We start from the raw sequence: 22614 nt of genomic DNA on the forward strand, positions 1-22614 counted from the left end.
ACGTCCGAACTGCAACTGAAGCACTCTTCTCAGAGCCAGCTGCAAGTTCAGAACTGAAGCCTGGTCACTGGTCCCTTCTCCATCACTGTGCCTTAGAAGAGATCCACATCTCCAACAATCAAGAGAAATTCAAACGCACATTTAAAAATGAATAAATATAAGAGAACTGGCACTAATTTAGATGATTATAGTGGAGATAATCCACCGCTTTAGTTTCTTTATATAGTTTAAAATCTTGCTTTATGAGCTAGATAGCCCTCGTAATTGAAACGGCAAGGTGTCAAAACTCAGTCCTAACAGTGACACAGTAGTGACAGCTCTGGACTGAGCCTTCAATTCCTGGCTTCTACTCTCAACTCCACCGCTGACATTGCAAAGTGATCTAAATTACTTTCCTCTGTCCGTGGCTCAATAGGGGGACAGTGTTATTGCCCACTTTGATAAAGTGACATCTGCAAGGGGAAAGTATTGCTGGTTTTTATTTGTTAGTAGTTACTCCACCACTTAATACTAGGATGCTTTTTCCCCTATTAAAAATCATGCACTTAGCAAACATTGAGACAGCTGGTGCCTAACAGTCAAAGCCGGTTGTTCTTGCAAAGGCCAAACTGCCTCACTGAATTGATGTCAGCTAACACATAGTAGGATTTTTAAGTTCAATTAAATTAAGAGACAAGCTACACGGGTTAGGGCTATGCTAGAATCAGGAAAAAAAATCTTAAAAGGCATAAAATGTCTTTACATTTATTAAGCAAACTCTGCAGTCTTTTCTTGTTATATTCTTGTTGAAAAACACAACATTCAGAAAGTATCAGGAAAACAAGAAACAAAAAAATCTAAGGTTCACATGAGCCGCACTCCCCCTTCCCTCCCCCACCCCGCAAAGCAACGGGACTGTCTTCACACCCATCCCACTTTCAACTCTCCAACAAAAACAGCAAGGCACCCATTTACAGCTAGGTTGAGAAATGCAGTCTTCAACGCAAATCACAATTCTGCGTTCCTAGCAATCCACCGTAACCACTCTTCCCTCATATATTATGATAAGCAGATTATATATACCCACGCAGGTACACATAGAAAAAAAGGCCAACGTCAGTTGTTCAGCAGAAACGCCCACTACAGTTCTGCTGGAATTTCAAGTCTGGAAAATGACCAGTCAGCTGGAAATTCCTTGGTTATCGTGACAGTCATTAATTCCCTTTCCCTTCATGCGCAACCACTCCAAGCCTGCAAGGTTTAACTGGGCCTGTGTGTTCTGAACAGTGGGATGCAAACTTCCACAAAGCCAAGAGGCAGAGGACTGGGACAGCTGGCTCTGCCCTTACAGCAGAGTCAGAGAGCAAAGGATTACTTCTTGGCATTGTTTTTGATTTTCAAAATTAATTTGGGGATTATGAACAATTATGCTCTTGCATGTTAAATTTCCACGTGAAGAAACAACACAGGGAAATATCAAAGCACTCATCTTATGGACATGGATCGGAGAACTGTTTAATAGCAGTCAGTGAAGGGGTAACATTGTGCTTTTAATCTACAGTTTAAAAATAATGATTTGTATATCTACTTAGTAAAACAATAAAATTAAGAACAGAAACTGATATTAGGAAACAGTGAAAATGTAATAATTAAACACATGATGTTTTTCAAAGCTATATACTTAATGAGCCTAAATAGACACCTATGATTAGGAGGGTCTTAAAAAAAATAATAATAAAAAAGAGACTTATTTTCAATAATTTTTTCAATTTTGTCTACTATACTGTATGCCTTGCTTTGGTGTTCTCTCTGCTGACAACTTAATGCTTTAACAGTATGTTTATGCTTATGTTCTTTTCAAATGCTTGGCATTATAGTGAGATCTCATATCTTTTCTCAAATTAAATTTTGCTCCACATACTCCACATGTATACAGATGAACATCCATGTGCTGCTCCAGTTGCTCATTATTTGGGAATATCTGAAAGCAGACCTGGCATATAGTCTCTCCAGCTGATAAGTGAGATATCATATGCCGTACATGGTCATGTTTTCTGAAGTTTCCTTGATCACAAATGGAACAGACATACCTGGCCATTCCTTTGTGCATATCATTGTGGAGCCGCAACTGGCGTTCCCTTAAGAACTGCTTCCCACATGTCTGACAAACAAACTGTTTTTCCTTGGTGTGAACAGTATAGTGTTCCCGCAAGTGACACCGCTGATAAAATCCTTTCCCGCAAAGATTGCAGAAATGCTTACGTCTGTGATCTCTTTCATTCTCTTCCATAATGGAATTCTTAAACAGATCTTGCTCTAGGCAGTTTGACATATGTTCAACCACTAGGTTTTCAGTTTCAAAACGCTGACCGCAATTAGGACATCGGAAGGGACATGCAGAATGCTTATATAATTGTTTTTTTTGAAGACTGTTCATTTGGAAATGACCATCCCTGAAGTCCTCTAGCATCTCTGCAAACATCATGTCCCTTATTTCTGACTGTTCCTCAGCATTTTCTTCCAAGTCCATTTTTTCCTCAGAATTTCTTATACCATTCATGGTCAGATCCTGGGGTTCTCCACAGGTCTGTGCGTGATCCTGTAACTGTTTACCTTTGACTAGTATTTGACCACACTTGCCACAAGCACATATATTTTCTATGTGTTTGGATAAATAATGAGAGGATAGATCTTCCTCAGTGATTGTTAGCCCGCAAAGTTCACAGGGAGCATTCTCCACATCTTCCTGCACTGAAGGAGCTTTCCTGCTAAGGTGCCGTGGACTTTTTAAACATTTTCTTTCATCCTCGTCCATGGATAAACGGGGTTTTAAAGTCTTGCGAGCATTTCTCTTCTCCCTGATCTCTTCCTCAACATAGTATCTGTAAAGCGGCTCTTCCTGTTCATCATCGAGGTCATCGTTGTCAGAAGACTCATTGCAGTCTTTATCTGTCACTTTAATAATATTAAAATCTTTCAGCTCATCTGCAGGATTGTCCTCTGGTTCCATCTTGATAATAATCCTCTTCCTCTCAGAGGCTCTACTTCCTTCTTCACCTGACGTCTCCGATGCAACTGTGCTGCTTTTTCTGCTTGTAATGTTTGACACAGGAGACGACGAATCGTCAGCAGCTTGGCTTGTGTCCCCTTTATATTTTTCTGTTTGTGCAGAGAGTATTTTAGAAGAAGAGTCTTTCTCGTTAAAGTCAATTTTTTCAGCACCATAGTACCTGGCACTTTGGTAAGAATGCCTGTTAGTGCACGTTAACACGTGCTCATCCAGTAACTTTTCACAGCTAAAACTAAACCCGCAGCTGTCGCAGGTGAAGCTTCTTCCAAAACGCCGTGAATGGGACACACGATCTTTTGTGTGAGAGAATTTGGATGTGGTGCTTTTTTTGCAGACATCAAATAGCTGTTCAGGGAAACTGCCTAGTTGCAAGGCTTCTTCATCAGGCTCTTTGTTATGGGACGTATTTACTGTTGAACTTGGCGGCTCCACGCCCCACCTGTTTACTTCACTGCCATTTCTAGCAACCGTGTCTTCATACATTCTCACGCCAAATATCATTTTACTATTCTGGGTGCTGGAAGCAGATGATGAACATTTTAAACTAGATGAGTCTGTATCCTGTATATCTTCTAGACATTCAGGTACATTATACAGCTGTAAATAGTTCATGGCCACTTTAAATTGCTCAAAGTTGGCAGGGGCTGTCATAATTTTTCCTAAATACATGAACTGTAAAATGAGATCAAAACATTCAGCACTGATCTTCATGTTGCTTAGATTCAGCTGGGCTGTAGTGTGTTGATGGTTCATAAAAAACATCCTAAAGTAAGAGCTGCATGCAGCAAGGACTGCTTTATGTGCTTGAAAATAAATATCATCAATAGCAATACAGCAGTCACAGAGAAAGCCCCACTCTCTTTGGTTGTTTAGCTGCTGAAGGACATAGTTGCTGTGGCTGGTTCTTGCCATCTTGTACTTCAGTTATAGCCCTGCATAAAGAAGAAGACATCTGTTATACCATGAGCACACAAAGCAAAATTGGCTTAAGTGTAGGCAGGAACTGCCATCTTTTTCCTCTCTAGATCTTCCTATTCTCACTCTCTTGGTGGTACAGTTTACCATCTGGAGAGATTTGCTGGTAACTACTTAAGAATATTGATGCCAAAGAAAACATCCATAATTCCATGTTCTCACAGTTAGACTTACAATACCAGTAAACTAATAAACGTAACCACCACATATATGACAGAGTAACGCTGCTAGAATATAAAATAGCAAATGTATGTCAAAGTTCTACAGCCCAGATTTTCAGATAGGAATTGTGGATGCAGAACTTCAAAAACTTCATAGGGTAGCCATCTATAAGATGCTCCCAGGACAACACCTACACAAGCTGACTGTAAGAAATCACTGTTTAGGCTCAACTTGCCTTTTTCACCTGTCAGTCCAAGGGACGTGATATAACAGATTATTGGAAAGCAGACCTGGCTCAGCTGCCTCCCCCCCTTTAAGGAAACTACACAAGATACATCAGTGAACTGTCCACAGAGGCTACATCGACACACTTTTTGATCTTTAGGGCAACTCAGGGACATTCTCAACTTTATCTGCCAGGCATCTTGCAAACCAGAACTGCAAACAAATGCATTCTCGTAAGCACAGGTTAGACTGGGTCCCACATACAACACGCTGCAGATGGTCACCAGGCTAGCTGTGTGACAGCCACATGGACTGCAGAGAGGCAGGAAGTGGTGCGCGCTGTGCCTCCAACTGCTCTCAAAACCACTCCTTCAGAGCAGTGTAACATAACCAGAGCGTTTAGATGGGAGACTGGACAAAGAAAAACTCTGCAACGGAGAACCGAGAAGGTCTGCAAGCTGGAGATGGAGCCACAGGGAAATGAAGCCTTGACAATCTGTAAAGGCCACAGGGAAAGCTCGTTCAGTGCTGAAGGGTGTTACAAAATGGAAGGGCTAACTTGGCCTTAGCAGAAGAGAGAAAAAAAACGTGCTGGTTTTATGATAACAAAAACTTCCAGAAGAAAGGTCTCGTAAACAGGAGGTGTGCATTTGATTTACGGAAGGTAAACTGTAACCAAGTCAGCCAGCTACAATAGCCAGTCACAGCCAATAGCCAGAAGTCTTTACTGATGTATATAATCCCTACTGAAAGCACAGGAAGGGGGGTTGAGAAAGCAAAAGAAGGTATAAACAGCACCCTAAGTGAAAAGAAAAGCCTAAAGCAACAGTTAGCATTCTCAACATTGTGAAAGGCTATTGCAGACAATAGAAATAACTGTAAGAGAGCTGTATAAATAAAGTACAAGCTAACAAACAACATATGAAACACAGTTTAATATGCTTCCTAATGAAATGCATGGCTTGCTTTGTGACGGGAATATTATCTCTCCATTCTTACAGCTCTCCAAAATAAACAAAAACAAACAAACAACCCCCCCCCCCCCACACACACACACACAACCGCTCCCTGATTTGTTCTTATTTCCTCACAATTATGTCCCTGACCGCTTACATCTCTCAGAGGCTAGGATACGGGCAGAGAAAGTCAATTCTACAATTACAGTGTTGAATTCACAAGTCAGTGGTGTCGCCTGGCTCGTTAAGTAGCAGACCTGACGTTAGTCATTGTTCTCTTCCTTCACTTTATCAGGGACAGCAACGGAAGCAACGCATTTGGGCTCTCTAGATGAGAAAACGCTCTCCCCTGTCCAGTCATGTTCCCTTCTGCCAATTCATACAGCAGTATTTCTGGATCGTTACCAGCACACGACCTTGGCTGCCAACAGGAACCTCAAGACTTGGGTTGAACCCGCTCCTCCAACCCCAAAACTCAAAGTGAACACCCTGCCATAGTTCTCTGACCAGCCTGGCCCATTATGTCCACTGTAGAAATACAACTTGTTATATGAAATTCATTAATTGGTTTTCTTACTAATTTGCAAAAGGGTGGCTTTGGACATTGAAGAGCCTCTGAAACAATTTCATGCCTTTTCTACAGAAAATTGATTCTAGTCCAAGCCTTTGCTAACTTCAGATCTTTCGGTGAATAATAACAAAGCTCTCAATATCAAATAATAATAAAGGGCACTTCACGTGTTTCCAAGTGCTAAGGTGGTTGGGATTTGAGGTAATTCATCAGATACCTGACACAGCACATTGACTTACATGCAAGTATTAAGAACAACAGCTGAATATTAGCAAAGAATTGACTTCAACTTCCACATCATTAGACAAGAAAAAGTGAGAACATGCAGTCGATAAGACACTGCTAGCGTCTTGCTGCAAACTGCCATCAATACAAGAAAAGGCTCAGGCTTGCTAGAGGAAGAATTTAGAAGTGCTCGTTTTAATCTTTTTTTCCCCATACAATGGCAAGTTTGAACTTTTCATTTAAAAAATAATTTTTTTGTATATTGAAAGTATCCCACTGTGTCGTCTAATAGGAAAACAGCAGTACAAGCAGCAAGCCTGTACCAAAAAGAAGGTCACAAAACTATTGGCGCACACCTTCAGATGGGAGCATGTCGAAACAGTGGAAACGATCGGGCAGCCGCTGGAGTGAGAGTACACCAACACATCTTTTCTAAGTTTCTTTCTCATTTGAAAGGTGAAAGATATTTCCTCTTCTGACAAGGGAACTCTGTAGAGCTTTCAGCACTTGCATTCTGATATGCAAAAATGACATACTGGCAATGCCTATCTCCTACCACCACCACTCCGGACAGAACCAGTGACCTTACGTCTGCTTGAACAGGAAGGTAAGGTGCTCAGATATGTATGTGGCATACAGAAGTATGACAAGTAGGTATTAACACACAGAAAATGTTTAAACTTATCTATGTTAACATAAGTACTGGCATCCTCCCTCTGGATTCTCTGTTAACCTGCTGTGTGTAACTATGTATTTACAGTTGCCAACACTTCCCATTAGGAGAGCCTGTTTTGGCCAACTGAAAACTGTTAACACGTTTCAGCTAGCAAAGGCAAAACTCTCCTTGAAATTTGTCTGCTTTGGACAGATTTTTTTTTTCCAGAAAACTTCACCCAAAACAGTTCCAAGAATGAGGCTAAGAGAAAGCTTTTTTTGTGTCTATAATTATTACTTTCTTTTAAATTAAAAAATTTTCTCTTCAGAAATCTTTGAAGAGAGACTTCATATGGGAGGGGGTGCCGAGTGTTAGATATGCTGTCATAACATGAAAATCTGCCTAAATTTGGCAAAGCTATAAGCTCGGGGGGAACGATCAATTTGTTCACACTTCAGACTTATTTTGTTAGTAACTAACATCTCAGATTATAGCCTTGCTGAGAACATTTCATCATCATGCAGCTCCTTTGTATAGGGGGGCCTGTCAGAGCCATCCCACCTAGAGCGAAAACACCCCTTTCGCTCAGACCTCTGCTTCGTGCCACCTCCGCAGAGTCACGAAACCGAGCGCACGCAGATGCTCTCTGCCGCCTTTTCGGCGTTCCTCCTGGCAGGCCGAAGGAAAAGATGCTGGTTCTGGTTGACAAGTCCCAGGTCAAGGAGCCAACTGTGAAACGGACACGAGTGGAAGAACGAGGAAAAGCTATGGGAGTCGGGGGCCAAGATGAGCCAGGCTGGGAGGGAATACGGAGGCAAGAGGAGGAGAGCAGGATTCGGAGGCAGTAGCAGGATGAAAAGATGGGTGCAATAAGGATCTAAAGTGGGGGAAGAAAACTGCTTGAGTAAGGGATCGGGAAAGAGCCAGATCTCAGGAGCTAGGGCAGAAGGGGGGGGGGGGGGGAGGGTGCGGGGAACAACCTTTTTGGCTGGAAAACGGGCAGAAAAAAATCATAGCGTTCACCTGTTCAGAACCTGGAATTGAACTCCAAATTCCTCATTCGACCATTCCCTTGCAGTGGTCACCAAATGCCACGGGTTTGCTGACAAGCTCTTTCCCATCAAGAGCAAACCCTCCGAGAAGGATCATTTACCATTACTTTGTTACTTAAATTGCTAAAATGGCAGAGATCTGCATTTATCACCCATGTGGGTGGTTCAATGTTGCAAACTATTTTTGAAGTTTGCTTTGGAAAGAAAAGCAAGTATTAGAATAAAAACAGGCCCTCTTTATAAAAAGAAAACAAGGTTTCAAATTTTAAGTGCGCACACAAGAAATGCCATAATTAAGCATTCCAATGCAGTATTAATCCAGCTACCTTTTATGTATATATTGTAGTTCAGTCTTCCAATGCGCCTTTTACCAAAGGCTACCTTCCTCACTCAGCACACACTCTGGATCTGTCCAGGGATGGAGCAGAGCAGTAGTGCTCTTCACGTAACAGCGAAAGACCCCTGTACATTTGGTAGAGGATTTGGAGGATGTGAAGTGACTGAGGCTGCAGGAAGAAAAGGAGAATCTCACATGGAGGAACACTGCCCTGGAGGACACAATCCCATCGTTGTCAGCACCAGGATAAGTCATTTCAGCTGCTCCCTTCTTTTTTTTTTTTTCTTTTTTTTTTTTTTTGGTGCAAGTCTGCCTTGCATTTTTTTTTTTGAACGTCCAATTTGTTAGTACACAGGAGCACAATTAGCAGCAACTGAGGTCAATGAGAGCTATCCTCTGTGTACATTATGCGCTGTGTATCTTGGAAAATTAAGGCTCTGCGCATATCAGTTTGCCCACTCAAAATCTGTAAATAATTCTGATCCTCTCTGACACAGTTTCCTATTTCAAAACAACGCCAGCCCCTTGCCCGACTAGCGCGCTACCTTTGTGAAGCACCCAACTGCTGTCGTCACAAATGTCACAGGAAAGTCCACGAGGAACCTAAGTAATTCTGTCTTCAACAATGATCGACTTGTGCAGTAAACAAAACTACTGGCCACACCATGAGCAGCACTGAAGGATGCAGAGGAGTTGTGAAAAAAATATGCTAGAAAAGCATGATACTGAGGTAAAAAGTGAAGATACTTTAATCAGGTAATTTCATGCTGGTCTTCGAATTCAAGGTCAGCATATGCATTCTGTTTCTCTAGTAAATGTTTATTTTTATATTGCTAAGCTTTGATTCAAACTGTTTGTCTGCCATCAGAATTTTTCTTTTGAGTCACCCCGCAGATAAAATTACTACTCGGATGTTATCATGAACAAGGTAAGCTGCACTATTAACACTGTCTAACCAAATACGTTGTTTAGAAGTCTGCTAACCAGAAGGAGCAGGCATTTACTATAGCTCTATGCCCTTTTTCCTTTCCTCAAATTTAAATCTTTTAAGATGTTTTAAAACTGAAAGTGTAAAAGCCCTCAATCTTTTTTTTTTTTTAAACCTCTATTTTTAACCTCTAAGAGACACGGGTAAAGTTCTTTTGTTAACTTGCCTTTTAAAAACGTACCGCAACGTTCAGGATTTAGGAGCCCTTTCAGCTCCTAAAATTAGTACGTGGTTTTCAAAACCCAGCATTTCCACTGCTGAGCAGGCAAAAATGGAGTGCTTACACGCTTAGTTAGTGGCTGCTTTTCTTTGGAAACGAAGAACAGACTCGACAAAAGTATAATAAATGAGCAGAGATTTTGGTGCTAATAGAAAACAAGACAAAAACCTCAAGAAAACAGCTCCCAGTTATCCAAAGAAACAAGAGCGTGGGCAACAGAGACCAAATTCCCCATCCCGTTCTGACACCGTAGCTCACCCCGACCTGGGTTCCTACGAACTCCTCCCTAAAGAGTTACTTCATCTCTATGGATCAGATCCACTGAAGAACGTGGATTCCTAAACAACGGCTTCGAGACGCTCAGGAGAGACGCCTACGTTACACGTCTGAGTTCTACGTACAGCACATGAAAAGTTTAGGCATGAAGTGGAGTTGGCAAAAGACAGCAAATTTTATCTAGCGATAGTCAAGAGGAAGCCAGCGAGACTGCTCTGGTACTGTAGAGTCTGAGCAGAGGTGCCTCAGTTTACACAAATCTGGCAAACCAGGGAAAGAACTCGGGACTGCATGACCACTGGATCAGGTCTACCTCAACATATGGATATACCACCTACCAGCACATATGGATAAGCTGCAATTCGTGCTGCAGGTTTAGCCTTGAGCATGAATTAGGACGCTTATGGGAATTCCATTTCCTGCCAGGGCAAATCTACATATTAAGCTCCATTATTTGGACTCTAAAGGACTGAAGGTATAATTTATCCTCCTCCCACAGTGCTTCCAGGCAGCTGCCTAGAGGCGCGCGGGTTGTGACGCTGTTTGCAGTGATGTAGATACTAATTTTCATACACATCTCAATGGCTGAATCAAATAATTTTTAGGAGACTTCTTGCCATTGTATAGCAACAAGTTTCAACGGCTACCTGGCCTAGATCTGAGCGGGGAGAAGTAAGGTGCTCAAAACCCCCCCGAACAGCAAGCCACCCGAGCCATTCAATCCCACGTCTGCATGCAGGCTTGTCCTGCTGATTCAGCATCCGTTTCCACAAATGAGAAACGGCAGTTGAAATTTAACAAGTCAAGACTCTTGGCTGCTGAGAATCAGTTAAGATACGTTATGCATTCTTAAGTAAGAACATGCCTCGAAAGATGTGGAATAAGTCAGGAAAACACGAGTTAATAAATTAAGAAAAAAAGTTTGAATCAAAGCCCAAAAAGTTGCCATTCACTTTGCAAAACTTTAGATATCTATGGAGTAAGAAGTACTGGAGCTTATGCAGTGTTTGAAAGTAACTTTCCAGCTACAAAGAATTATTCCAGAAATTCACAGTTATCATTTATCTGACACCTTTACAGTTGCAAAAACTTGCCAGGCAACATGGCAGTGATATGTCTGAGAGAAAGAATTAGTGGAAATGAACCCTGACACCAAATGTAAGCCTTGAAACTGAAGGATGAGCTTTTTTATCTGGCCTCTTCAGTCGAGTTACCCCAACTTTCAACTTCCAGAGGCTTCTTGGTGGTTTAGCCATCTCTTGAGACCTTCAAATTAAGATAAGCATGCCTTCCAGAAAAACATCCTTGGCTACTTACAAGTCGGGCTTTGGCATAACAAGTTATTGGAGGCACAATAACCTGTGACATGCAGGTCAGACTACATGATTTATTGACGCGTTCTGCCCTTAAATGCTGCAAAATTTACTTGCAGCACTAGAAAGTATAAAGGCGCTAAGGTCCACATCAAAGGAAGCAAATTTAATGAAAAAATGCAGCAGCTAGCTAATTCTAGAGAGTATCGCAATGGCACAGCATACACAAAGAAAAAATTACCAGACGAATCTGAGGATATAAATGGTCTTTATGCAAATGATGTCAGCTGCTGTGCCCACACAGCATGTCTGCCGTCTGAACCAGGCCGACCCACACGGGCTCCACTTGCGGATTGGCACAGCAGTATTTGCCAAATCCTGCGTTTCTGTAGCGTTCACCATGCCTCGGCAGAGCAAGAGCAGGTAACCCTACAGCTGGGGAACTACTGGTCAAAATGAAAGACATGCACTAGTTTCCTGACACTACTACGTACATGTGAGGTCCACACCACCTCTAGCGAGAGGTCCAGCTGTAACAACTAGGAGGAAGGACACTAAGATTTCTATCAGGAAACTTTCGTTACCTCAGCTCTGAGGAGCTATTTTTTACCACGCAGCAGATAACCACTAAGGCCTCCTCTGTCCAAGACTTTCAGGGCTTTCCATTGTTAATAACAATGGAAGTCTGTGAACGAAGCAATTAACGTCACGCACGCAAGTAAGAAAGCATCTAAATACCCAAAGCCACTGATTTTTATGAGCACTCTCATCATCATTACTGCAAACTCCTATGCCAGTGACAACGCTCGTTGCTTTTTGTGGGGAAAAGATTTGTGCAAGCAGAGCTGAAGTGTCCGTTAAGTCTGTGATCTTGTTCTGCACAACTCAAAACTTTCCAGCTTACTGGGGAAAAAAAAAGGTCTCTATTACTTCTGTCTTCCCATGTAGCACAAATGCACATGGGTGCAGTCTTCTGAATTCCTCCTGACTGAATTCTTCAGTCTTCTGAATTACTCCTTCTGCAATCATCTCTCGTCCACCCAAATACCCCCTGGGCCTACCTGCTCTCTGGTATCTCAAACAGCAGCAGAGGGCAACTAGCATGACTTGTTACTTCCACGTTTTCCTGACCGGTCATCCATAAATCTCTCCATAATCTTGTCAACTCACTGTGCTGCTGCTGCTGCTTAGACAAAAAAACAAAAAAAACAAAAAACAAACCTCTGAGCAGCGGAGGCACCACGATGGTCTGCCAGCGCTGCAACAGTTCACATTTGGCCAGTTTTCTATATAGCCATATGGTCCAGACGCTTCTCCCCCGCTCACCACGAAAGCTTAAGATCTAATTCAGTAGAAGTCAGAAGCCTACATCCCCTGTGCTCCCTACTGGTGTGTGGGTTTTTCCAAGAGCTGTCATGAGGAATGTTAAACAAACACCTTTAATTAAAGGAATGTTTGTTTAATGTAATTAAAAGCCTGAGGAACGCACCACTGTTTCAGCCCCGGCCAGTTTTGCACTATGTGCTGTACCCTGCGATACTGTAGTGCACCAGAGAAATAATGCAGGCAAATTACATAATCGGGCAGTAAATACCCCACTATCAAACAGCATCCAACCTACACTATCCATTTACCAATGCCTACGTGTCAAGAGGAACAGGCACACATCCACCAGCCGGCGAGTAGGCCACACTTGAGAATCTGAGTTACAAACAGTTCTTCTAGGGAAGGGAAAAAAAAAAATCAAAAAGCCACGACAAGATTTTGAGTCCCATTTCCTCTCTGCTTTTTACTACCTTTCTGTCGGGGAAGGAAAAGGAGAAGGTTCCCTTTAGGAAAAGGATTTTCAACGCTGCTCCCCAAGCAACAGAGGGCTTGTTTTTATGTGACAAAACTACTGCCTTTCCTTTCCAGCTGCCTCCAAAGCCAGCCTGCGCGCTGCCAGCCCCGAGTGAAACCCAAGTCTCCGGGCTGGCAGGGTGGAGCGTTCCCCTTAGACTTCAGCTCCGCTTCGTTTTTCATTAAGCTACTGCGGCAAAATTGAAGTGAAGAGGGGAAAAAAAGAAACGGGGTGAGGGGGGTGGGCAACTCCAACCGAGCAGCGTGCTGGAGGGGAAGGAGGCTCCGCTCTCAGAGCGCCGCTCCAAACGTTCAACGTGACTTCCAACCTACGAGCAAGGCGGCGGCGGTGCCCTTCCTCGCCTCCCGCCCCCCCAGGCCGCTCCTCGCCGCCCGCGCTGGCCCCGGAACAGCGGGGCAGCATCTCCCGCCGCCCGCGCCGCTTCCGCAGGCCCCGCGCGCCGGGGGGAGCCGCGGAGCGGCCGCCGCCCTCCCCCGCACCGCACCGCACCGCACCGCGTCCCCGTCCCCCCCAACCCCGCAGGCGGAGCCCGGCCCCGGGGACCCGCGGCGCCGTCGGAGCCCGCCGCCGCCGCGCCCGGCCCGCGGCACCACCGCGCCGGCCCCGCCGCCGCCGCTCGGCCCCCGCGTGCCGCGCGCTGCTCCGGCGGCGCCGCTCCGCTCCGCTGCGCGGGCGCAAGGTCGCGGCGGGGCAGCCCGTACCCGGCAGCGCCGCTGCCGCCCCGCGCCCCCCTCCCCCGCCGCCGCCACTATGGCGGGCCGGGCCGGGCCATGCCGCGCCGCGGCCGGCGCCGCTCGGCACTTCCCACCTCCCGCCGGCGGCGGAGCTGCGCCCCCCGCGCCGCGCCGCACCGCTCTCCCGCCCCCCGCCCCGGCTCGGCCCGGCCCGGCCCGGCGGCAGCCCCCGGCCCGGGGCGCGCCCGCACTCACCCGCGGCGCGGGGGGAGGCGGCGGCCGCCGAGGGGAGCTGCCCGCTCCGCTCCCGCCGCTGCTACTGCTGCTGCTGCCGCTGCTGCTGCTGCCGCCGTCGCCGCCGCCGCGGCTGCAACAAAGGACTTCCGCCGCGCCGCGCCCGCCGCTGCCGCAGCGCCGGCTCCGCCGCCGCCGCACGGAGCCGGACCCCTCCCCTCGGCGGCCGCGGCTCCCGGCCCCGCCGCTGCCAGCGCTGCTGCGCCGCCGCCAACGCCGGGCCCGCCGGGCGGCTCCCCGCCGCGCTGCCCTCTCCGCCCATGCCGCCGCCAGCGGCCCGCCGGGCGCCGGCTCCCCCCGCCCCCGGCCCGGCCCCGGCCCCGCGGGAGCCGAGCGAGGCGGAGAGACGGGCCGGGCCGGCGGCCCGCGCCCCCGGGTCCCGCAGCTAACCGTAGCGGGGGGAGCGGCCCTCGTCCCCGCCGCGCTGCCGGCCCGCTGCGCGCTCGCGGCCTGTCGCCGTTTAATTGCACACACACGCACACACGCACCACAGCGAGTTGTGTGGAAAACTCCCCCCTTTCTGTTGAAATTTCCCCCCTGGCTGCATCTCTCCTTGCAGTTTTGTAGCCATGCGCGGAGCTGGACCTGGCACCCCGCCGTCCGCGTTTCATCACGGATCGCGGGGAGAGCACTTTTCCCCCTCTTCTCTCCCTCTCTCGGATGAGTTTTCCCAAGCCCTCCTCCCAGCGGGCTCTCCCAGCCGCTCCTTCTCCAACATCCAGCTCTCCTCGAACTGGAGCGGGCGAGCAAAAGGGATTTCCGGGCGCTGCAGGCCACCTCTCTGCTCCCTGCTCCTTGCCGGGAGGGTGTTAAACAACGTCTCCCAGGTCAGGCTTTTCTCCCCATCTTGCCACTCGACTTTTCCACCCCCAAATTGACATCTGGCATTCAGTGCCAGTGTCAGAAGTGTTTACCAAGAGCTGCTTTACGTGGACACATTGTTTCTGGAGATACCCTGGGCCTCATGCGCGCCATGACTAATCCAGATCTCTCTTAGCACCAGACAAGCTGAAGGGAAAAATTTAATTGTAGCAAAGTTAAGGATTTGATTACAAACTTGAAAATAGTTATCCAAGAAAAAAAAAAAAAAAGAAGAAGCCACCCTCATAGCCTTAAAAATGTATCAGCACAGATCCCTGTTCCAACGACCCGCAGGGTTGCTCTGAGGCACCTTACAGCTCTGCAAGCAAACGGGCCACGTCACGTTAATCGAGTCCTGGTTTCCAAGTGCGACTTCATTCCCACCGCTGTGTACGTCTGCGGACTTTCTGCGATTGAATAGAAGTAGCGCTTTCAAAACGTGTCTCGGGGATCCCCTCAGTCCTCGGGCGGTGCGGGGCGGCCTCGGCGCAGCGGGGCCGAAAGGGGCACGCTCTTCCTCCTCCGTCTTCTGTTTTTGCAGGAGTTAAATAAACGGCCTCCACAAACGGACACCGTGGTGGCTTTCAAAGCACATTGAAAAGTGCTTTTTTTCGCAGGGTACAGCAGTCGAGCTCTCTTTCTAGCTCCTTGACACCTCTCATAGGAAACCAGTGCTTGGGAGCGCTTCGACGTCCTCATCTCCGCGTGCCTGTTTGGGAGCTCCGGCCACCCCCGGGAACCGGAGCGGCTCCTAATCGTCCCTGGTTTTCATACTGCTCACGTTCCCTCAGCAATCTCCCGCGACGCTTGCCTATTTATTTATTTTTGTTAATTTTTTTTGGCCACCGTGGAACAGCAGCGCTCATCGCGATAGCTATGATTATATCCCGGTCCCTTTTCCAGCTCAGTGGTGTCCGTTGAAATCCTTTGAGGTGCACGATATCGTCCACTGCGTCTTACAGTGAATTCTGCCTCCAAATCTCATTTCCCATCGTAGCGTCCATCAGTGTGGCTCAAGGTCCTCTGAAGCTCTTTAAAGTCCTCTTTGGACCAGTGTCAACCTAAATAACATGTAAATAATTAATCATTTAAATAAATAGCATGCTATCAGCAAATAGCGACTCACCCTGTACCCGGGTTAATAAATATGTTAAATATCACAGAGCTGGCGGCAAAACCTTGAGCCACCTACTGCGAACCTTTGCTGAGGAGAAAAGCAGCTACCAATATTAACAGTAGCGGTAGGATTACAGCTCCATCGAATCCCAATCCTGCCAGGGTGCAAGCCCAGAAATACAGGATGGTCCCTAACCCTGGAGAGCTTATAATTAAAATATAGGAAACAAAACACAGGCTGATGGAAAGCAGAGACCTGTCCTGGTCAGCAGGGTAAGCAGCAATCCCTGCACGCAGGGAAACGCTTGCCATCCTGTATTTCTCTCTCCCTCGGCCAGCTTTCGACACCCGGCTTCGGCTCAGTAGCGCTCAGGGACGGCCCGGCCTGCCCTGGCGTGAGGCTGCCTCGAAGAAACTGCCGAAACAGTAACTTACTGTATTCTAGGAAATTAAAGGGCATTGTTTGCCATAAACGGTCGGCAACCTGACCACAGTAAGTCCAACACAGAGAATTGCCGTTAAGGGAAGGCAATAGGGGAACGAACTGCAACATCCGAAAGGCTCAGGGAAAACCAGCGATGCTGATGAAAGGCAGCGGATGTCTTCTGTGCAGGACGGGACCAAGCCAGGAGAGAGACCGCTGAGGAGGTGGCGATGACAGGTGAAACGTATAGGCAGGTGAGATGTTTTCGTGTCACGGAAAACATGGAGAAAGCACATAGAAAGAGACCGTTTGCTGCCTCTTCTAACTAAAACACGACTAGGGGCGTCCCGCTCATCTGAGAAAGAGAAAAGGAAGCAGCCCTTCAGCAATATCCCATCAGCGGGGGAAATCCTTCCCGCCGGGGACAGCGGCCGCCGCAGGCTGCACGAGGCTCGGCGAGCGGGCAGAGGAGCGTGGGAAGGAGGCCGGGCGGGCGGTGAGCGCCGCGGCGCGGCCCCGCCGCCGGAAGGGCGCCCTGCGCGCAGGCGGGACAGACGCGCCGCTCCGGCGCTGAACCCCCGGCGGTATCGCAACTGCTACGAGGCTGCAGGGAGCCTGGGGGCGCCCGCAGCCCCGCGGGCCAACCCGACCCGCCGCTGCTGCCTTAAGCGCGGCCCTTTCCCCCCTTTCTTTTTTTTTTTTTTGGGGGGGGGGGGGTTTGGTTTTTTTTTTCTCTCTCTCTCTCTCCCCCGTCTCCTCCCCCCGCCGCGGGGCTCCGCGGCCGCGGCAGCAGGAAGCGCGGGGCCGCCGCCCCCACCCCATCCGCCGCGCAGCCTGCGCCGGCGCGGAGCCGCGGGCGGGGACGGCGCTGGCAGCGAGCGGCGCCTCCGCGGTGAGCGGCGCGGCCCGGCCGCGGGGGTCGCCCCCTCCCTCCCTGCGGGCCGCGCGGTAATTTCCGCAGCAGGAAGGCGCGCAGGGCGCCGCCGCCGCCCAGCGCGGGGGTGCGGAGGCCGCCAGCGAGCGCGAGGACTTTGTGTCGCGGCTAAAAGGGCGGCGGGGGGAGGAGGAGGGGGGGTCCGAGGTGAGAGCAAAAAAAAACCCAACCAACCAAACAAAAACCAAGCGCTTTTTTTTTTGGGGGGGGGAACTTAGTGGCACCGTTACCGCTTCCTTTTTGGGGGGGGGGGGGAGCGGCTCGGCCGCTAGCGCAGCCGCGTGGAAAAGCGCGGAGTAGTTTTTGCGGGGGGAGGGGGGGGGCGAGCAGGCGGTGCACCCGGCGGGGGAGGGGGCGGGGGGGGAGGAAGGGGAAGAGAAGTCCAGATCGGATGCCGGGAGCATCGCCGGGGCCGCGCTGCGGTGCTCACTGCGCGCTGCCTTGTGCTTTCAGCGGCGGGAGACGCGCGCCGGCCTCCGCGGGGCTCGGGCGGCCTCCGGATGCGGCGAGCGCCTGGCGCCCTGGCCGCGGCCCGCGCCATGGACCCCACGGGCCACAGCCTCGTCCTCCTGCAGCAGCTGAACATGCAGCGGGAGTTCGGCTTTCTGTGCGACTGCACGGTTGCCATCGGAGATGTGTACTTCAAAGCCCACCGAGCGGTGCTAGCTGCTTTTTCCAACTACTTTAAGATGATTTTTATCCACCAGACAAGGTAAGGGACCACGCAGCTTCTCTTCCTGCATGTTGACCGCTCCGTTCAACCGCCTGCTTTCCCCCCCCCCCCCCTTTCTAAAGGTATTATGCTCTGAAAGAGCCTAAGTGGGGATTGTTAGAGGGCCTGAGATTATTTCCCCAGGCCACTGCATGCCCTGGCTCTCTAAACACCCCCAGTTTAGGGTATAGTCACGTGTAATCCATCAAAACCACCCTTGTTAATCAGCATAAGCTACCACCCAGGCTCCACGTTTTAAAGATGAGATATTTGCAAGACCAGAGAAAACAAACCGGTGAGTACCGCCGTCCTTGTGCAACAAGGTCTCGGCACGTTTTTAATCTAGGGGTGCACACGCACCTTTCACGCTTACACGGCGTATCCAGTACTTTGCAATGGCTTCTAGGTGATTCTTGCTTTAAGCTTTGTGCGACTTCAGAGTTTGCAGGTGCCAGCAGTTTTGCTGCTTGGTCCCAGATGTTGTGTTTAGTTACAGCATAAAGTAGCGTGTCGCGGGTGAGGGGCTGGTGTTCTGCCATGCAGCCTCCACCGTGCAAAGGCTTAGCGCCTTCTTGGAGAGACCAGCAAGGTGCCGTCTCCATCCGCGTGCGGGGCTTGTCGTTGCTCTGGCCGCCGTCGGCAAGGGTGAGCGTCCAGGCCGTGCTTTCACCACCGCTTTAGGCTGCAAAGCGCGGTCCTGCCCAAGCTCTGCCCGTGCGTTCCCTCCCTGCCTCGCCAGCACAGCTGGGACACCAACTGCTCAGAAATTATCCCAGCAAAGGAAGAAGCAAAAGCCATTCAGCTGGATGAGTTGTCCAGCGCAGCTTGCTGAGTGGGACTGTCCCTTTTGGCAGGCGCGCTGCTTCGATGGGTTTAGAGCAATCAAGAAACCATAGCCTTATCACAGCTCCGTGCTGCAAACTCCTGCAGATAAGGGCTGAGGCTGAGATCATCAGTTTATTTTGAGCTTAGCACCATCGATGAGGCTGCCGATCAGGCACCTCACCTGGCCAGGTAAAAAGTGGTTTCGCAGCAATAATTAAGTTGCTGCTGAGTTCTGCTCTGGCCTCTGAGGTGGCGCTTGCTGCTCGCTCGTGATCGATTCAGTTCCTCTGCGTTCACCTTGCTGTTTGCGACGGTGAGGACTGTGACCTTCAGCACCTCTGCGAGATAATCGTCAGCTATCAGCCCTGTAGCCCTTTGGCTGGAAGTGAGAAGATTAATGCACTTCCTTTCCGATAGATACTGTTTGCTGACGCTGCAATGTAGAGCTCCTGAAGGTTACACAGTAGCAGCAGCTGCTGAATTTATTACCTGGACGCACAAATATTCTTTGGCCTGTCTTATTAGAACGGCACACGCTGTCCCCATCCGTACCTGGCGCGGCATTGCTGCGCTTGCGCGCGGTCACAGTTTGCTGCGCGTACGAAGGACGGGTAAACGGCCCCTCTCGCCGTCCCCGACTGTGCTCACGGTCCCGGTCACGCGGAGAAATACGTGCTCGGGCGCTTTGCTGCGCACACGAGGCCTAGGCGGCTGTGGGAGTGGTGCGGTGCTGTTCGCTGCCCGTCTGGAGCCAGCCGGCAGGGCACGTGCTCTAAAAGCAAAGGACGGAGCAAATGGACGGGCAGATAACGGGTCAGGACTGTGATTTGGAGCAGCAGATGTACTCAATCATCCGTCTTGTTTCAGTGAATGCATAAAGATTCAGCCCACAGACATCCAGCCTGACATATTCAGTTACCTGTTGCACATCATGTACACTGGGAAGGGGCCCAAGCAGACCGTCAACCAAAGCCGGCTGGAGGAGGGCATTCGGTTTCTGCACGCGGACCACCTTTCCCACATCGCGATCGAAATGAACCAAGCCTTCACCCCAGAGACGGTGCCGTCTTCCAACTTGTACGGGATCCAGATCTCAACTGCCCACAAAACCAAACGCCTGGAGGCGAAAGAGAGCCTAGCGAACGCGGGAAACAGGCCCGCTGCCCCGGGGGACCACCCGCAGCTGCAGCTCTCCCTCGCCATCGGCCTGGACGACGGCGCGCTGGACCAGCAGGTTGCTCGTCCCTCTGCTCAGCCTGCTGGTGCTGTCAAGCCCGCCGAAGAGCATCCAAAGCTCTCCGCCTCGATAAAGCAGGAGAAGTGCGACTCGGAGCCCGTCGTGTCCCAGAGTTGCACCCCTCCTTCTCCGGGCGTAGTGAATCCCACGTTTGCTAAAGCCAGCCCCAAGGTGCATTTGTGTCACTACTGCGGGGAGCGTTTTGACTCGTGGGGCGGGTTGCGGGAACACTTGCACACTCACGTCTCGGGCTCGCTCCCGTTCGGCGTGCCGGCCTCCATCCTGGAGAGCAGCGACCTGGGGGAAGTGCAGCTGCTCGCGGAAAACAGGGAGGCCAGCGGAGGCCACCCGCTGGGGACCTTCCTCCTGGGAGGTGATGAGCACCAGGCGGGGCGCCCGAGCCACAGCGACCTCGAGCCTCTGCAGATTGGCCAGCTCTCGCTCATCTCCAAAGACCACGAGCCGGTAGAGTTAAACTGTAACTTTTCTTTCTCCAGAAAGAGAAAAATCAGTTGCACCATCTGTGGCCACGCGTTTTTCCGGAAGAGCCAGTTGCTAGAGCACATGTACACACACAAGGGGAAGCAGTACAAATACAGCCGCTGCCAGCAGCTGGAGAGCCCCACGACCCCCAGGTTTCGTCCTTACTGCGACAGCGAGAGCATGGGAAAGAGCTCGGGGTTATCTCAAGAGCACTTAGATTCCTGTATGTTGGAGTCTGATCTTATCCAAGAAAGTGTTGATACGATCCTAGTAGAATAGTTCTCCTCCCGCATAGCCTTTAGGTGCTGAAACTGTCGATATTTTGGCATTTTCCATTTAGTGAATGGCTCCACTCTAGAACTGATTGTCTTCAAGCACCTTTCCTGCCTCCACTGAGATAACTGTGAAGAACTATATACTTTGATTGTGTATTCACATTTTTACTTCTTTGTCTAACTTTTAAACACAACCTAATGAAAATCAGTGTCCTTCTTGGAAGCCTCCATGTAATTTCGCTACGTTTTCATAAATGTAAACTTAACTCTGCTGTGCTTTACTGTAGTTAAGATTGTAGAAGTTGCTGGGTGTGAGGTTTAAGCAGCATCTGAGCAGCATCCAAGACTGTTTGTATCCTGTAGAATTGCTCTCCTGAAAGTAGAATGAGTAAAATGTATGGGGGAAATATATGTTGTTCGTCCCAAATAACTTTGTTTTTAAGTCAAAATAAATATCTCAAGGAAATAAGTCCTGAAGTTGATGTTGTATAACTGCAGTTACTAAATCTCCCTATAAGTGCACGTGGGAGCCTTAAGCCTGATCATCTCAAGGGAATTGCTGCAGTTGGTTGTGGGGGTGACAGCCTTAAATTTGACAAGCCCTGGAGTCCTAGTCAACAGAACCTTTTAAATACGCTTTTAGACATGTGCTTGAGGGATTCCCATGCATTTTTGCCTCATTGCTGCTCATCCCTTGTCAACCTATACTGCGTGAGCAGAGACGAGTTTTGATGCTGCCATGGAGCTGCATCCGTGTCAGGCCCTCTCCTCTGCAAAGAGGGACGCGAGCGGCAGGGAAGCGGTCCTCGCCTCTCACAGGTTCCCTGAAAAGCATGGCCTCACCTAAGCCTTTACAGGTTTAAATACAAGGTTTTTCCTCAGTGAAAATGATTTCTAGCTCTATAAACAGCTTGGAATAAATATATTCTTAAATGCTACAGTATATGTATTTGTTAAAAGAAAACACCTAATGCGCTAGTTCTTCTCTGCTTGTGGAACAGCCCTAGAACTAGTAAAATACAGGCTTTTTGCCTTTCATTTGTCATTGCTTGATACCTGCAAAGTAATAACTTACCTGAGAGGCATTTAAAATTACGTGGCTGCATTCCTCTGGGATTCGTGTTTTCTCCTTCCAGTTTTTCATCTGAGTTACGATGGGCTTCCTACCAGATGGGGTCATACAACCCCTCCCTCAAGAGGCTGCTCTTAATCCGAACGCCCCAATCAGCCACATGAAGTTCCTGCAGCGCAAAAATCTCCTCTGCAGTGAACAGTCGAGGCCTCGTGAGCTGCTCCGTTCCCCTGCTCTGGTAATCTCATCACCCAGTTTTTGTGAAGCAGGGCACTGGAGAGACATCCTGCAGGTCGATGGGGGATTGAGTCGTCGTATTAGGAAAGGAGCAATGTGAACAACATTGAGGACAGTTCACTGTCAGGATGCTGGGCCAAATCTCTTTGTAGTCAGGACCCTTGAGCTGCCTTTGAAACTGTCCTGGAGCAAGATCTGAAATCAAATCACTGCTGCCCTAAAAGACCGTCCGAGGTCTTTGTAAGGACTGCTGCTGCTTCACCTGGGTGGTGAAGTGCACGCTCCAGGGGATGGATCAGCCGCACAGAGCTGCCAAATTGTATCTTAAGACAAAGGGAAAAAACAAGCAGCCTTTGAGCCTGCATGGATGACGTGCAAAACGCAGGCCGCAGTGTCATATGTGCCTGGCCGCTGGGCTGGGCGCTGTGCCGGCTGTAGGTTGCTCTGTTCTCCAAGCCTGGGGTGAACGCACAGCTAGCTACTTCTGCTAAAAATGCCTTTCTGTAAAACAAACAAACAGACAAATCCCTCCTGACAACTAGGCCTTCAGATGCTGGGTCTGAGCGCAGAGCAGTCCACGTGAGGCGTTCGTCGAAGAGAGCGCT

General features: G+C 49.2%; 2 protein-coding genes and 1 long non-coding RNA gene across 15 annotated transcripts in view; 1 reads left to right on the plus strand and 2 right to left on the minus strand.

The window, feature by feature from the left end:
• ZBTB1 (zinc finger and BTB domain containing 1) overlaps positions 1-14579 on the minus strand; it is a 41080-nt gene extending 26501 nt beyond the window's left edge. Inside the window, exons 1-3 of one of the 11 annotated variants that reach the window (XM_068947317.1) lie at positions 13795-13920; positions 12066-12187; positions 2070-3981 (exon numbers count right to left, since the gene is read on the minus strand). In XM_068947317.1, coding sequence (XP_068803418.1) covers positions 2070-3961 — 1892 coding nt within the window. In that variant the 5' untranslated portion in view covers positions 3962-3981; positions 12066-12187; positions 13795-13920. Of the gene's footprint in view, positions 1-728; positions 3982-8196; positions 8377-12065; positions 12192-12225; positions 12331-12638; positions 12721-13794; positions 13998-14223 lie in introns of those variants that run through there. The other 10 variants (XM_068947314.1, XM_068947312.1, XM_068947313.1 and 7 more) reach the window with 10 other exon arrangements.
• Positions 14580-14826: 247 nt separating this feature from the next.
• On the minus strand, positions 14827-16760 carry LOC138067541 (uncharacterized). 2 transcript variants are annotated; one of them, XR_011141688.1, is made up of 2 exons: positions 16246-16760; positions 14827-15755 (listed from the first exon to the last, which is right to left on the minus strand). It is a non-coding gene; the product is annotated as an uncharacterized lncRNA (long non-coding RNA). The 2 variants fall into 2 exon arrangements; XR_011141687.1 differs by having other exon boundaries at positions 16067-16371.
• On the plus strand, positions 16358-21169 carry ZBTB25 (zinc finger and BTB domain containing 25). Of its 2 annotated transcripts, none has more exons than XM_068947319.1 (3): positions 16358-16488; positions 17622-17880; positions 19573-21169. In XM_068947319.1, the coding sequence occupies exons 2-3, from the start codon at positions 17669-17671 to the stop codon at positions 20702-20704; spliced, it is 1344 nt and encodes a 447-aa protein (XP_068803420.1). In that variant the 5' UTR covers positions 16358-16488; positions 17622-17668; the 3' UTR covers positions 20705-21169. The 2 variants fall into 2 exon arrangements, with proteins under 2 accessions (XP_068803420.1, XP_068803419.1); XM_068947318.1 differs by lacking the exon at positions 16358-16488 and adding an exon at positions 17094-17126.
• Positions 21170-22614: the final 1445 nt, after the last annotated feature.

Source organism: Struthio camelus, chromosome 5, assembly GCF_040807025.1.
Source record: "Struthio camelus isolate bStrCam1 chromosome 5, bStrCam1.hap1, whole genome shotgun sequence".
NCBI lineage: Eukaryota > Metazoa > Chordata > Aves > Struthioniformes > Struthionidae > Struthio > Struthio camelus.